General features: G+C 29.2%; 4 protein-coding genes across 5 annotated transcripts in view; all 4 read left to right on the top strand.

Moving 5' to 3' along the window:
• Positions 1 to 3399, top strand: part of LOC123014469 (techylectin-5B-like) — a 4514-nt gene extending 1115 nt beyond the window's left edge. Inside the window, exons 2-5 of the mRNA XM_044413608.1 lie at positions 1329 to 1929; positions 1970 to 2203; positions 2250 to 2398; positions 3174 to 3399. Of these exons, the coding sequence (XP_044269543.1) occupies positions 1329 to 1929; positions 1970 to 2203; positions 2250 to 2398; positions 3174 to 3284 (1095 nt within the window). The 3' untranslated portion in view covers positions 3285 to 3399. The remainder of the gene's footprint in view (positions 1 to 1328; positions 1930 to 1969; positions 2204 to 2249; positions 2399 to 3173) is intronic.
• Positions 3400 to 4160: 761 nt separating this feature from the next.
• On the top strand, positions 4161 to 5470 carry LOC123014878 (angiopoietin-related protein 1-like). Its single transcript, XM_044414174.1, has 4 exons — positions 4161 to 4332; positions 4391 to 4991; positions 5036 to 5248; positions 5298 to 5470. The coding sequence occupies exons 1-4, from the start codon at positions 4264 to 4266 to the stop codon at positions 5468 to 5470; spliced, it is 1056 nt and encodes a 351-aa protein (XP_044270109.1). The 5' UTR covers positions 4161 to 4263.
• Positions 5471 to 6398: 928 nt separating this feature from the next.
• On the top strand, positions 6399 to 7784 carry LOC123014734 (angiopoietin-related protein 2-like). Its single transcript, XM_044413982.1, has 4 exons — positions 6399 to 6516; positions 6575 to 7016; positions 7062 to 7274; positions 7324 to 7784. The coding sequence occupies exons 1-4, from the start codon at positions 6448 to 6450 to the stop codon at positions 7527 to 7529; spliced, it is 930 nt and encodes a 309-aa protein (XP_044269917.1). The 5' UTR covers positions 6399 to 6447; the 3' UTR covers positions 7530 to 7784.
• A 2297-nt stretch (positions 7785 to 10081) lies between these two features.
• The window catches only part of LOC123014675 (fibrinogen C domain-containing protein 1-like), a 3963-nt gene continuing 1626 nt past the window's right edge, over positions 10082 to 12418 (top strand). The window contains exons 1-3 of one of the 2 annotated variants that reach the window (XM_044413897.1): positions 10082 to 10213; positions 10257 to 10539; positions 10585 to 10815. In XM_044413897.1, coding sequence (XP_044269832.1) covers positions 10145 to 10213; positions 10257 to 10539; positions 10585 to 10815 — 583 coding nt within the window. In that variant the 5' untranslated portion in view covers positions 10082 to 10144. The remainder of the gene's footprint in view (positions 10214 to 10256; positions 10540 to 10584; positions 10816 to 12418) is intronic. The other variant, XM_044413898.1, reaches the window with a different exon arrangement.

The following is a 12418-nucleotide window of genomic DNA, read 5'->3' as shown; positions in this document are numbered from 1 at the left end:
AAAAAAATAATAATAAAATAACAAAATAAAGTAAATTTGCATGGTTTGATACACGTATATGAGAAATACAAAAATAGTATAAAAATGCGACTTTAGTTAGGTCATGATGTAACAATAGTAATTCAGAAAGAGAAAATTTGTGTGAAAAATTGTAAATAAAATTTAATAATGGAAAATATTACCGATTTTTTTCATTGTATAAATTTAAGTAGTACAATTAGTAGATGTAAATGATCTACAATGTACCTCTCCAGAAAATGTTATGGTAAAAGTAAAAATAAAATTTTTACTCCATGGCTGAAAGATAAAACTTTTTCTTCTAATATTTACTCATAAAAATGATCACTTTTGTGACATTTGTGTACAAAATACAATTATGTAACAAAAAAACTAAAAATTCAAAAATAGGAAAATAAAAAGTTTTTGCAAAAAGTGTCATTTATGTGTACATTTTTAATAAATCGAATTATTTTAATTTGTCCAAAGTCCTAAGAAATTTTTTTTATTTTTTCTTTACTACTGGTATATTTCTTTATTACCACAATAAGTAAGATATACAGGTGCGTCAGAATTCGTGTTCCAGATAAAACTGTCATGTAAGGTAACATGGAAAAAATGGTAAAAAATTCTATTTATAAAAATTTCGAAGTTATGAAAGTTTAAATTTTGCATTTTGACTAAAAAAATAATTTTCCAAGTTTTTTTGCTGTATCCTAAATTGTAACTTGTAACTAATTTGTGCCTTTTATTGACAAATTTTTTGTACCTTTCATAAATAACTATAAGAAAACATGAACAAGATCATAAGTACATATTATTAAAAAAACATAAAATAATATCAAATGTCCTAAAATAAATGTCAAATTTTTATTTTTTTTTAAACATTTTTTCCATGTTCCTGGTATCTTCTCTTCTGACACACTTTTATATTTCTGTTTTTCACTTTATTTATTGTTTTCTAAAATACAATTTTTTTATTTGTTGAATCTGTTTTAAATTTCAGCCCTTACGAATCATATCAACCTATAGGATTTTTTCTGTTCTAACAAATGAAGTTGGTTCCTTCTTTGTATTTCAATTTGGAGCCGAGATATTGATACTTGTTTATAACAATTGTTAATTGTTTATAAATTACTCCTCTTAATTAAAGTAAATATTATTGTAATGTCATGAAAATTACGTATGTATCCAAAATTTCAGTTTGTTGGGACGACAGGAGCTGTTTTAAATTTGACTCGTAAGATTTTGTGCAAACAGACAACAAAGCAAGTTAAATAAAAAAAATAAAAAACTAAAAAGCTTTTAATTATTTCAGTTTTTTTCCATAGACGGCTTACAATACGGACCAGCTCGAATACAGACTCAAGCGTCTCGAAGTCCAATCTGCGAAACAAACTTCGGAATTAAAAGAAAGCAATCGGAGACTTCATGCCCTCGAATCGCAAAATGCTGACATTGAAACAGCCCTTAAAGCACTCCAGAGTGAATTAGGACATGTTTCTGACCAACCCCAACCACACACAAATTTACAAATCGATAACCTGGAAAAAGGACTTCAAGTTGTTGTGGCTGCACTTAGAAACATCAATTCGGGAATTGACAATCTCAGGAAAAACATTTCTGAAATTGCACTTAAGTCTAATTCAAAACTTGCAACAAAACCATTGCTCAGCTTCCCTGAGAATTGCAAACAGGTGCAAGAGAGGGGCAACAACGTCTCTGGAATTTACCGAATTCGGCCTGAATTGGCCTCGCGGCCTTTTTTGGCCTTATGCGAGTTATCGTCGCAAGGGGGAGGTTGGACTTACATCCAGAACCGCTACACAGGAGTCCAAGATTTCTACCAAAACTGGCACAGCTATAAAACTGGTTTTGGCAACCTAGGGGGCGAATTCTGGTTAGGTCTCGAATACTTGCACCAACTCACAGGTAGGCACACTTGTCGGTGGCAACTTTATAAAAAAATTAGGTTCGGAGGTTAACGAATTACTCATCGAGCTCGAGGATTTGGACAAAACTAGGGTTTTCGCCCATTATAGCGCTTTCAGTGTTGGTAGCGAAGCTGAAGGCTACAGTTTGAAGGTTCTGGGGGGTTATAATGGGGATGCGGGGGATTCTCTAACATACCATGCCGGGAGTAAGTTTAGTACCAAGGATTTGGACCAGGACGAGTGGCCGGAAGGGAGTTGCGCGCAAGCACATGGTGAGTTATGGGTTGTTTTTGGGTTTGTTGGTACAGTTTTGTTTAGGTGGGGCTTGGTGGTACCGAAGTTGCGACATGAGTAATCTAAACGGAAAGTATCTGAAAGGCGAGGTTCCGGAAGAGTTTATGTACCAAGGGATGTATTGGGGAGGGTACCATGGACCGAAGTATAGTTTGGGGAAAGCTAGGATGATGGTACGACCAAGAGAAAAAATTTGATTTGTGGTGTGGAATTATTAAAACTGCCACTTAAAGTGTTCGAAAATTTAACAATAAAAAGTGTACGCTTAAAAGTTGTTTCTACATTGTGCACAAGTTGAGTACTATATTTTTTCTATTATTATTACAACAAAAGTAATAAAAATTGTTAAAGTTATTTTACTTTTAAATAATTTATTTTTTCTCTTGAAAGTTTTTTTGGAGTAGTGAAAGTGTTTTATAATTTTTAGTTTTTGTAAAAAAATCATCAAAATGTATGACCCCCGTTAAAGAAGATAACACAACTTTACATAAAAAAATGTCTGTCTTAAAATTTATTTTGTGATTTTTCCATTCACTACGCTTTAAAATAAAAAAATACCCATATTCCTTCAAAAGTTTGCTTTTGTGGTAGTTATGATAATAAACCCTATTTGCACATCAAGGCCTTATGTAACAATTCGTAAAAAACTAGATCAAAAATCTGAAGCTTACATTTTTAAAAAAACTTTTTTCCAAAGTTGTCAGAAGCAAAGGTTAAAGCTGGAATTTTTGTTGATTCACAAATAAAAAAAAACTTTTTGCCAGTGAAGAATTTCCAAAATTACTTACCAGTGCTCAACAAAAAATTTGAAACAGTTTTATAGGAGTAGTTTTTGGATTTTTAGGGAATAACAAAGTTAAAAATTACCGAGAGCTAGTTAATAACATGTTAGAAAACTTTAAAACTATGAGCTGTAGAATGTCTCTAAAAGTACATATGCTCATTTAGATAAATTTGAAAACAACATGGGGGCGTATTCAGAAGAACAATAAGAACATTTTCATCAAGACATCATGGACTTCAAACATCGTTATTAGGGCCAATACAACGAAAATATGATGGGAGTTTGGTGTTTAGTGAGACAAAGTACTTATAAACATGAAAGTAAAAGATATACTATTTTGTATTTTTTTGTAATTTGATATGATATTAAAAGCTGATAAAAATTTGTACATAAATATATTTGTTTCGAGTTTTTTACAAATAAAAATTTAAACTATGAATTTTCTAAAATATTGATCAACCGTTCTCCTGGACTCGAAAGCAAACTTTTTCAGGCCATATATATTTTTTTGTCTAACTTATCGATAAATCTATCAAAATTCATACTCTATTATCAAAGTCAAAATTCGTGTTGACCTGTGTAATTTTTGAGATCAAGTTGTAAGTATAAATAAACAATATTATCACAGACGTAGTCTTAAAATAATATATAAATTGTTAAAGAAATGAAATCAAAATCAGTCGATTAAATTGTCTTGTTGTGAATAACTTTAGGCGATGAACTAGATTAGTATCTATCAATTTCCCATATACACGTTTTAAAATATTATCGTTTAAAGGTCAGTATTGGACTTTACCAACTCGCTGGGACACACCCTGTATAGGATATAATTGAAAGAAACTTTAATTTACTTGTGTAATTATAAAAATAATGTGCATAAATGAAAAATAGATAAACTAAATAAATAGATACATAATTCAAACATACAACAATACTTTTGTCGCATTTTTCCCTCTACTAATATTTGATGGTAAATTGGAGTAGTTTTGGCTAGATTTAGAACATTTCAATATATTTACCATTTTGATGAAGTAAAACAAAGTACATACACAAACAAAAAATGATTTCCATTGTATAATTTCATTGATGTAATAAAAAATTTATGATGCATAAGTCATTAGAAATTTATAGGCCCCGTTGGCCAAGATAATTTTCGATCTGGTGGTATAAATAGCTAAGAGATGAAAAAATTTACCACAGTTAAAATTTTAAAGACAATTAAATTGTAAAAAGAGGAAACTTTTCCCTAAAATAATGGTCTTAAATGTACGGTTTGTTTTGATTTTGATTTTGGCCGTAAAAGTCTCTTCAGAGCAGTGGGGGGTAAGTATAAGTACCTAAAAATGTGAATATTTTTTAAACATAATTTGTGAATGTTTAGTTTTTAACACCCATAAATCAAAGACCATGTGACACTTTTCAACAATTAAATAATTGTTCGAATAAAATAGAAGAGCCAGAAAGTTTTTATCAAAAATTAAACAATCGTCTAGATAAAATAGAAGAGCAAATGCAGAAAATATGGAATAATAAAAATAGTAAAGGCGTAAATATAAATCAAAGACCATGTGACACTTTTCAACAATTAAATAATTGTTCGAATAAAATTGAAGAGCCAGAAAATTTTTATCAAAAATTAAACAATCGTCTAGATAAAATAGAAGAGCAAATACAGAAAATATGGAATAATAAAAATAGTAAAGGCGTAAAAATGCCTCAAAACGGCCTTCCTGAAAACTGTCTAGAAGTGCTAGAAAGCGGCAAAATCATTTCAGGAATCTACACGATTCAACCAAAGAGTAGTCCCAAACCCTTTTTAGTTTTCTGTGATATGGAGACTAGAGATGGAGGTTGGACTTATTTTCTCAATCGATTTGATGGGTCTGTGGATTTTTATTTAAATTGGGAGAATTATAAGCAAGGGTTTGGTTATTTAGGAGGAGAATTTTGGTTGGGCTTACAACACTTACATGAGTTGACGGGTAAATCAGTAAAAAAAATAACATTTTAATTTAGTAATTGATAGGAGACGGTGAGTACCAACTGTTGGTTGAAATGGAAGACTGGGACGATAAAAAAGTTTATGCCCATTATAATTCGTTTTCAATTGGTAGTGAAAACGAAGGATTTTCGTTGAAAATATTAGGAGGATTCAGTGGACATGCTGATGATTCTTTCTGGTACAGTGCAGGTGCTAAATTCACTACAAAAGACAAAGATCGTTGTGCTGTTTCCTGGGGTAAGTTTTGGGTAAATTGAAAAAAATTAAATAAATTAAACATTTTAAGGAGGAGCATGGTGGTATAAAGATTGTATGATGATGGCACATCTCACAGGCAAATACATGAAGAGATTGGTATCAGATGATTACAGATACAAAATCATGTTTTGGGATACTTTTCGTGGATCATTTTATAGTCTTAAAAAAGCTAAAATGATGGTGAAACCAGCACATAGGTGAAGAAGAAATTTGAAGAAAATAAAGTCTTTAGTTTTTAATTATTTTTAATTTTAATTATTATAACCACGAATAATAATTTTTATATAATTGTGAGACCTATTATTGCAAGAAATTGATAAATAAAGAATGTCATCATAAATGATAAATTTTCCCATATAATTAATACACACAGTAACAACACTTTTGTCGCATTTTTCCTTCTACTAACATTACATTTCATAAAATACTAAATACATTATTAATGAAATAAAACAAAGGCAAAATGTAAGGTTGGTAGAACTTGTAGAATGAGGCGACATTTACAATGAGTTTTATGTAAATAAAAAAAATATTAAAACTCGCGCCTCAGAGAAAATTTTCAAGAAAGATAAGAAAATAGGAACATGAAAAAATGATTAAAAATAAAAATTTTGACATTTGTATTTTTTTATGTCTATTTAAATATAGGTACTGATGATCTTGTGTATGTTATTTTTATAATTATTTAATAAAGGTACAAAAAATTTGCCAATAAAAGCCACAAATAACATTAAATGGAGTTACAATTTAGGATACAGCTTTCTTGTTTCCTCTTCTAATAGTCCGTAACAAAAAAAACTTGGAAAATTATTTTTCCATAGAAATAAATAGAGTCAAAGAGCAAAATTTAGACTCCCATAACTTCGAAATTTTTATAGATAAAATTTTTTAACATTTTTTTCAAGGAATTTTTCTCTAGGGCCTGAGTTCTGGAGTACCCGGTATAAAAAAGTATGCAAAAAACAAAAAACGGATTTGAAAATGTCTTCTATTATTTTCCTGTGTATTTTGTTGGTGTAGTAAAAATTTTATGATGTACATTACAAATTTATGAGCCCCGTTGGTCACGATAACTTTCGATATCATGGTATAAATAGGTAAGAGATCAAGAATTTTACCACAGTTAAAATTTTAAAGACAAATAAATTGTAAAAAGAGGAAATATATTCCCTAAAACAATGGTCTTAAATGTAAGGTTTGTTTTGATTTTAATTTTTGCTGTAAAAGTTTCTCCAGAGCAGTGGGGGGTAAGTATAAGTACCTAAAAATGTGAATATTTTTTAAACATAATTTGTGAATGTTTAGTTTTTAACACCCATAAATCAAAAACCATGTGACACTTTTCAACAATTAAATAATTGTTCAAGTAAAATAGAAGAGCCAGAAAGTTTTTATCAAAAATTAAACAATCGTCTAGATAAAATAGAAGAGCAAATACAAAAAATATGGAATTATAAAAATAGTAAAGGCATAAAAATGCCTCAAAACGGCGTTCCTGCAAACTGTCTAGAAGTGCTAGAAAGCGGCAAAAGCATTTCAGGAATCTACAAGATTCAGCCAAAAAGTAGTCCCAAACCCTTTTTAGTTTTCTGTGATATGGCGACTAGAGGTGGAGGTTGGACATATTTTCTTAACCGATTCGATGGGTCTGTGGATTTTTATTTAGATTGGGAGAATTATAAGCAAGGTTTCGGTAATTTAAGCGGAGAATTTTGGTTGGGCTTACAACACTTATATGAGTTGACGGGTAAATCAGTACAAAAATTTTTAATTTTAATTTAGTAATTGATAGGAGACGGTAAATACCAACTGTTGGTTGAAATGGAAGACTGGGACTATAGAAGAGTTTATGCCCATTATAATTCGTTTGCAATTGGTAGTGAAGCCGAAGGATTTTCGTTGAAAGTAATCGGAGGATACGGTGGCGATGCTGATGATGCTTTCAGTTCCAGCGTAGATGCTAAATTCGCTACAAAAGACAAAGATTCTTGTGCTGTTTCGTACCGTAAGTTTTGGATAAATAGACAAAATTGAAATAAATTAAACATTTTGAGGAGGAGCATGGTGGTATAAACATGGTACGATGATGGCTCAGCTCACAGGCAAATACAGGAAGAGAGTGGTATCAGACGATAACAGATACAAAATCATGTTTTGGTCTACTTTTCGTGGATCACTTTATGGTCTCAAAAAAGCTAAAATGATGGTGAGACCAAAAATTGTTGAACAAGAAATTTGGAGACAGAAATTTTGTGTTTAATAACATTTTATTTTTATAATAATTTGTATGCAGGATATTAATTGGTAAAATTTTAATTCATTTATGTAATTAACGAAATATTGAATTATTAAAATCTTAATTATTATTAAATAAAATTTTCCATAGAATTCGCATAATTAGAACATACAATAGTACCTCTGTTTTATTTTTTGATATTTTTTACTAACCTAACATTTGGTGGCAAATTGTAGTGACTACAGGAACAACCTTGGCTAGATTCAAAACATTTCATATTGTAGCATTATAAATTTTCAATAAATAAGACCAAGTCAAAATGTAAGTTTTATCTAAATATGTAAATAAAAAATATACAAAAAACGATTTTTAGCATGTTTTCTATTATTTTCCTATTATTTCATTGGTGTAATATTTTTTTTTACAACACTAACATGTTACCTCTTATTATTAACAGAAAAAGTATTAAATACTTGAAAGTAAAAAGTAAAGTTACAGCAAAAATAAAAATAAAATAATAGTATATTTATAACACAAGGTAGAGAAGAGATTTCTTTATAGCCTACCTAATGGACATGTTGTCTCAGACTAACATGTAATTCACAACTACAATTTTTGTTAATTCACAATTAGCTACAGTAATTAATTACTTACCTGAGTTATAACTTAAGTTGCAAGTATTATTTTCTTCTTATCATAAATGAGTTTATATCATTTTTTCACGTTTGCTACTATTAAAGGAATTTTCATAATATGAAATATTTGTTAAAATAACAAATTCTGCAAAGAAAAGGGAAAAAGTGTTAAAATTTTTCTCACTACCGATAGTATTTTAACAAGAAATAAATTGTTTTCACAGTTTTAGAGTTGGGGTTATTCTGATGTTATTAATGAAAAAAAAATAAGTTTTTTTGAATTTGATTTAGTATTGATAATAATAATAATAATATTCTAGAAGTATTTGTATCAATGTAATACCCTCCAATGTTGGCATTTACCCACCTCTAATTATAGCCCTTGGTCTATAATGAAAATGATTATTGACTATTAGGAGAAAAACAACTTCACAACCTCTCGACAAACTAGATAATGGTATTTTTTACAGCTAGTAGTAAAAAACATGTTTTTTGAAAAATCTGACAATTTTGTTTTTGACAATTTACGTTTTTTTTGCACCCAAATGTACATTTTATAATATTCAAATGAAATAAGACAAAGTTAAAATGTAAGATTGGTCAAACTTGTGGAGTGAAACGACACTACAATAAGTTTTATGTAAATATATATAAAAAAAAAACACAAAAAACGGGATTTAAATCTCTTCTATTATTTTCCTGTGTACTTTATTGGTGTGGTATTTTATTTATCAATAGTTACATGAATTATTTAATAATTTAATTAATTTTATTAAAAAAATCCTCGAAAAAAACGAAATAACAAAATTATTATCCATTATTAAATCGGTGTGATCTAACACAAGTCATGTGGAGGATGACACTTGTCAAAATAAAAAAATAGCTAGATGATGGTTCAAGTGAAGATAAAATAGTATATACCATACCAAGTGAATTAAAAGTTTAGAAATAAATGTTTTTTGCTTAAACTATTTAGTTTTTGGAAAAACTAATTGATGAATGATAAAGTACTATAAAAATATGTTTTACAAAAACAAAATTTTTCGAAATTTTCTTTTGTGTTTGAGTTCTACCATTGTTTTATTTTTTTTTAATGGCAACCCACTATTAAACCATTTTTTCATGAAGGTCATGATCTAAGGATTACAATAATCTACATTATATTTAATTAAAAAATTTTTTTTTGCATAAATTGCAATTTTGACAAATAAGATCGCATAACTCAGAAACAAAACAAAATTTTGTTCTCAAAATACGATCACATTTTTTAAATTATTTTAATTTATATTAATTATTATTTTTTGGAGGCAAATAATTAAAAAAAAAACGTTTAGTTCCATACCTTATATTCACCCTGTATACATAAAAACATTTTAATAAAATTGATTGTTTATCATTTTTATAAAAAATAATGATTAAAACTTTTCTAAATTATCGGTTAGAAAACTGTTTTTTTTATCGGTTGGCACATTTTTAATGTGTGAAAAGCCTCTTTCCACTTCTAAACTTGTAATAAAATTGGAGCGTATTTAAAATTAGCTGACGTAGAAGGATCTTCCCTCCTTTGCGACAAAATTTTTGCATTTTTTTTACAAAGTTGTCTACAGTTTATTAAAGCTAATAAACTTCACTAAAAATAATCAGAATTACCATGAAAATAGCTCAAAAAAAGTTTTTTTAGCATAAAAACGCCAAATCAGCAAATAAGCGTAAAAAATTGATTTATTTAAAACCGAAATCCTTAATTTTACTTTAGAATAAGAGTCAAAGTCCTAAAACATTTATTTAATTTTATTTTGTCTCAGAAATGTCTTCAGAGTTAAACAGCTACGATGTTAGTGCCTAATATTTTTCAAAGATTGGTAGTTTTGTTTTTGAGAAAACAATGCATGGAGATTTGGTGCACAAATAAGATGTTTAGAAAAATTGGTCATAGGTCAAGTATAATGTCACATTAATCTCTTATCGTCTTAGAAAGTGCGTTTCACATCCAAGACAAACAAAATGTATTTAAAACTAATTACAATTTTAAATTTTATTGCATTTCAAAACGTTGTATCGCCTGAATGCACAGTAAGAAGCTACTCGTGGTAACTCTCATAACTGATATTTTTAGACCCAACCACCACAGAAAACCACTCAACTCCCAAAACACTGCAAAGAGGTGCAAGCAAATGGTAGAAACATTTCAGGCTTCTACCGCATCCAACCCGACCACTCGCCTGAAAGTTTTATGGTTTTGTGCGATTTTCAGACACGAGGAGGCGGCTGGACCTACATCCTCAGCAGGTTTGACGGCTCCCAAAATTTTTATTTAACTTGGAGTGAATACAAAAGCGGGTTTGGGAACCTAGCGGGGGAGTTTTGGCTAGGTTTGGAGCATTTGTACGCCTTGACAGGTACAAAATCAATTTATAGTAAAATAATAAAACGTTAAATTGAAGGTTACGAAGCTAACGAACTGTTAGTCGAACTTGTGGATTGGGAGGACAAAAAAGGGTTTGCTCATTACAACGCGTTCAGTATCGGGAACGAGAATGAAGGATACATTCTTAGGATTCTTGGGGAGTACAGTGGCGATGCCGGGGATGACTTATCTGTCAGTTTGGGCGAGAAATTTAGCACGAAAGACAGGGATCAAGACTCCAGTCCGGAAAACTGTGCCACACTTTACAGTAAATATACAGGGCGACAAAAAAAAGTCATGTTGTGACTCTCAGTGAGACAAATCAAATGCACTAACAAAAAATTAAGAAGACACACTTTAAATTAAATATTTTTTTTCTAATTTAAATGAATTTCAAACACTTTAACTTTAAAAAATCATTACTCAATAACAATTAGGCCGATTTTCTTAAAATAAAACAATTATAAAAAAATAGACTTCCGCTTTAGAACAATATGCAATTTGAAATTGAATATTGGCGAATTTTTTTTCGAACAGTGTTCGATGAAGTTCGAAGTGAATCGAAATAATCTAAAAAAAAAAACTACAAGTTTTTTTTTTCATCATCACCATCGTGTAGAGCATCTTTTAATTAGTTGCAATTCAAATTTTTAAAAAAATATACCGACTAGTTTTGAAAATATGATTTTCTAAAGTTAAGGTTTGCTAATCAAGCATTGCGCCATATAGGAGAAATGTATGTTAATCTTACTTAAAATTGCATTTTTATAAAAGTATTTGTTTTAAAAATCTTCTTTTGCTTAAAAATTGTCAATTGCACCTTCTTTGTTCTAACTAAAATAAACAAAAACTGTTGGTTTACTTAAAACAAACAAAGATTACCTGCGTATTAATTAAAGCAAATAAAGAGTTTTTTGTTCTAAAAATGACTACTGATCACTGAGCAAAGAGGATCTAGAAGTTTAAGGCACGACTCTTAAATAAATACACTACTCCAAAAAATTAAATTAACAAACAATTTTTCCAATTTTTTTGGTGATTTTTGAAAGGCTGTAACTCATGGAGAAATGGTCGTATCTAGATTAAAAAAAAACATTTTGAAGCTTTTAGTTTTTAGTTTTGAGATCTTTTAGCAAATATTTTTTCTGTGCTACGGTTATCCCGCAATTCTAAGTAATAGGGCAAGAAAAAAAATCTAAATTTTTATGGTTTTGTTTTTAGTCCAAGGACGTGGAAATATTTTTTTTTAGTTACGTCAATTTATAGGTTGGATAGCTAATATGCTTTCTTTCTATTCTCTTTACGACAATTTGTCGCTGAGATATCTGACTTTAAATGAAAAAAGATCATTTTGTCTTTGATCATCGATATTTTAGCAACCAATGACTACACAGAGAATATAAGAGTAGTGTCAAAAACTGGAATAAACGTCTTATAAGATCCTTTTATGATTTTTTTGAAAATAATTTTTTTTTCGCCTTTAACATTGATTTAAAGAAAAGAGAAAAAAGTAACTTTTTACGTTGTTTTAGTAAATCTACCGCGTATTCACTAATATTGATGGAAAAACTAATGTTTTTAGGTATTTTTACAGCTGAAAGTATCCCCCACAACCTTGCCAATTTTTATTATCAAACCGATTTCTTTTACCGATTGATCAAAGTTTTGCAAAAAAATTAAAGGAACAATTGCACATATTGTTTTTAAACATTGCCTAATCTTCATCAAAGTGAAAAAAACATTTTTTTTCGACTCGTTTACAATTTTGCATTAGTTATTTTCTAAAAGTATAAAAAAAAACAAAATTTATTTTTTGATTAGTTTTTCGAAAATTTGTAAAAACATTTAAGAAACACTGAACTGTTTAATTT

The sequence above is a fragment of the Tribolium madens genome, unplaced genomic scaffold, assembly GCF_015345945.1.
Source record: "Tribolium madens isolate multiple individuals breed KSU strain unplaced genomic scaffold, Tmad_KSU_1.1 Scaffold_97;HRSCAF=244;Tcas5.2_LG3a, whole genome shotgun sequence".
Classification (NCBI taxonomy): Eukaryota; Metazoa; Arthropoda; class Insecta; order Coleoptera; family Tenebrionidae; genus Tribolium; species Tribolium madens.
This window is presented reverse-complemented; position numbering and strand designations above follow the sequence as displayed.

Bases quoted from the DNA above. Each gene is read 5' to 3' on its own strand.
- LOC123014734 (XM_044413982.1), top strand. From the start codon at position 6,448: ATGGTCTTAAATGTAAGGTTTGTTTTGATTTTAATTTTTGCTGTAAAA. The intron at 7,017-7,061 runs GTAAATCAGTAC...AGTAATTGATAG, and splicing joins ACACTTATATGAGTTGACGG to GAGACGGTAAATACCAACTG. The intron at 7,275-7,323 runs GTAAGTTTTGGA...AAACATTTTGAG, and splicing joins TTCTTGTGCTGTTTCGTACC to GAGGAGCATGGTGGTATAAA.
- LOC123014878 (XM_044414174.1), top strand. From the start codon at position 4,264: ATGGTCTTAAATGTACGGTTTGTTTTGATTTTGATTTTGGCCGTAAAA. The intron at 4,333-4,390 runs GTAAGTATAAGT...GTGAATGTTTAG, and splicing joins TCTCTTCAGAGCAGTGGGGG to TTTTTAACACCCATAAATCA. The intron at 4,992-5,035 runs GTAAATCAGTAA...AGTAATTGATAG, and splicing joins ACACTTACATGAGTTGACGG to GAGACGGTGAGTACCAACTG.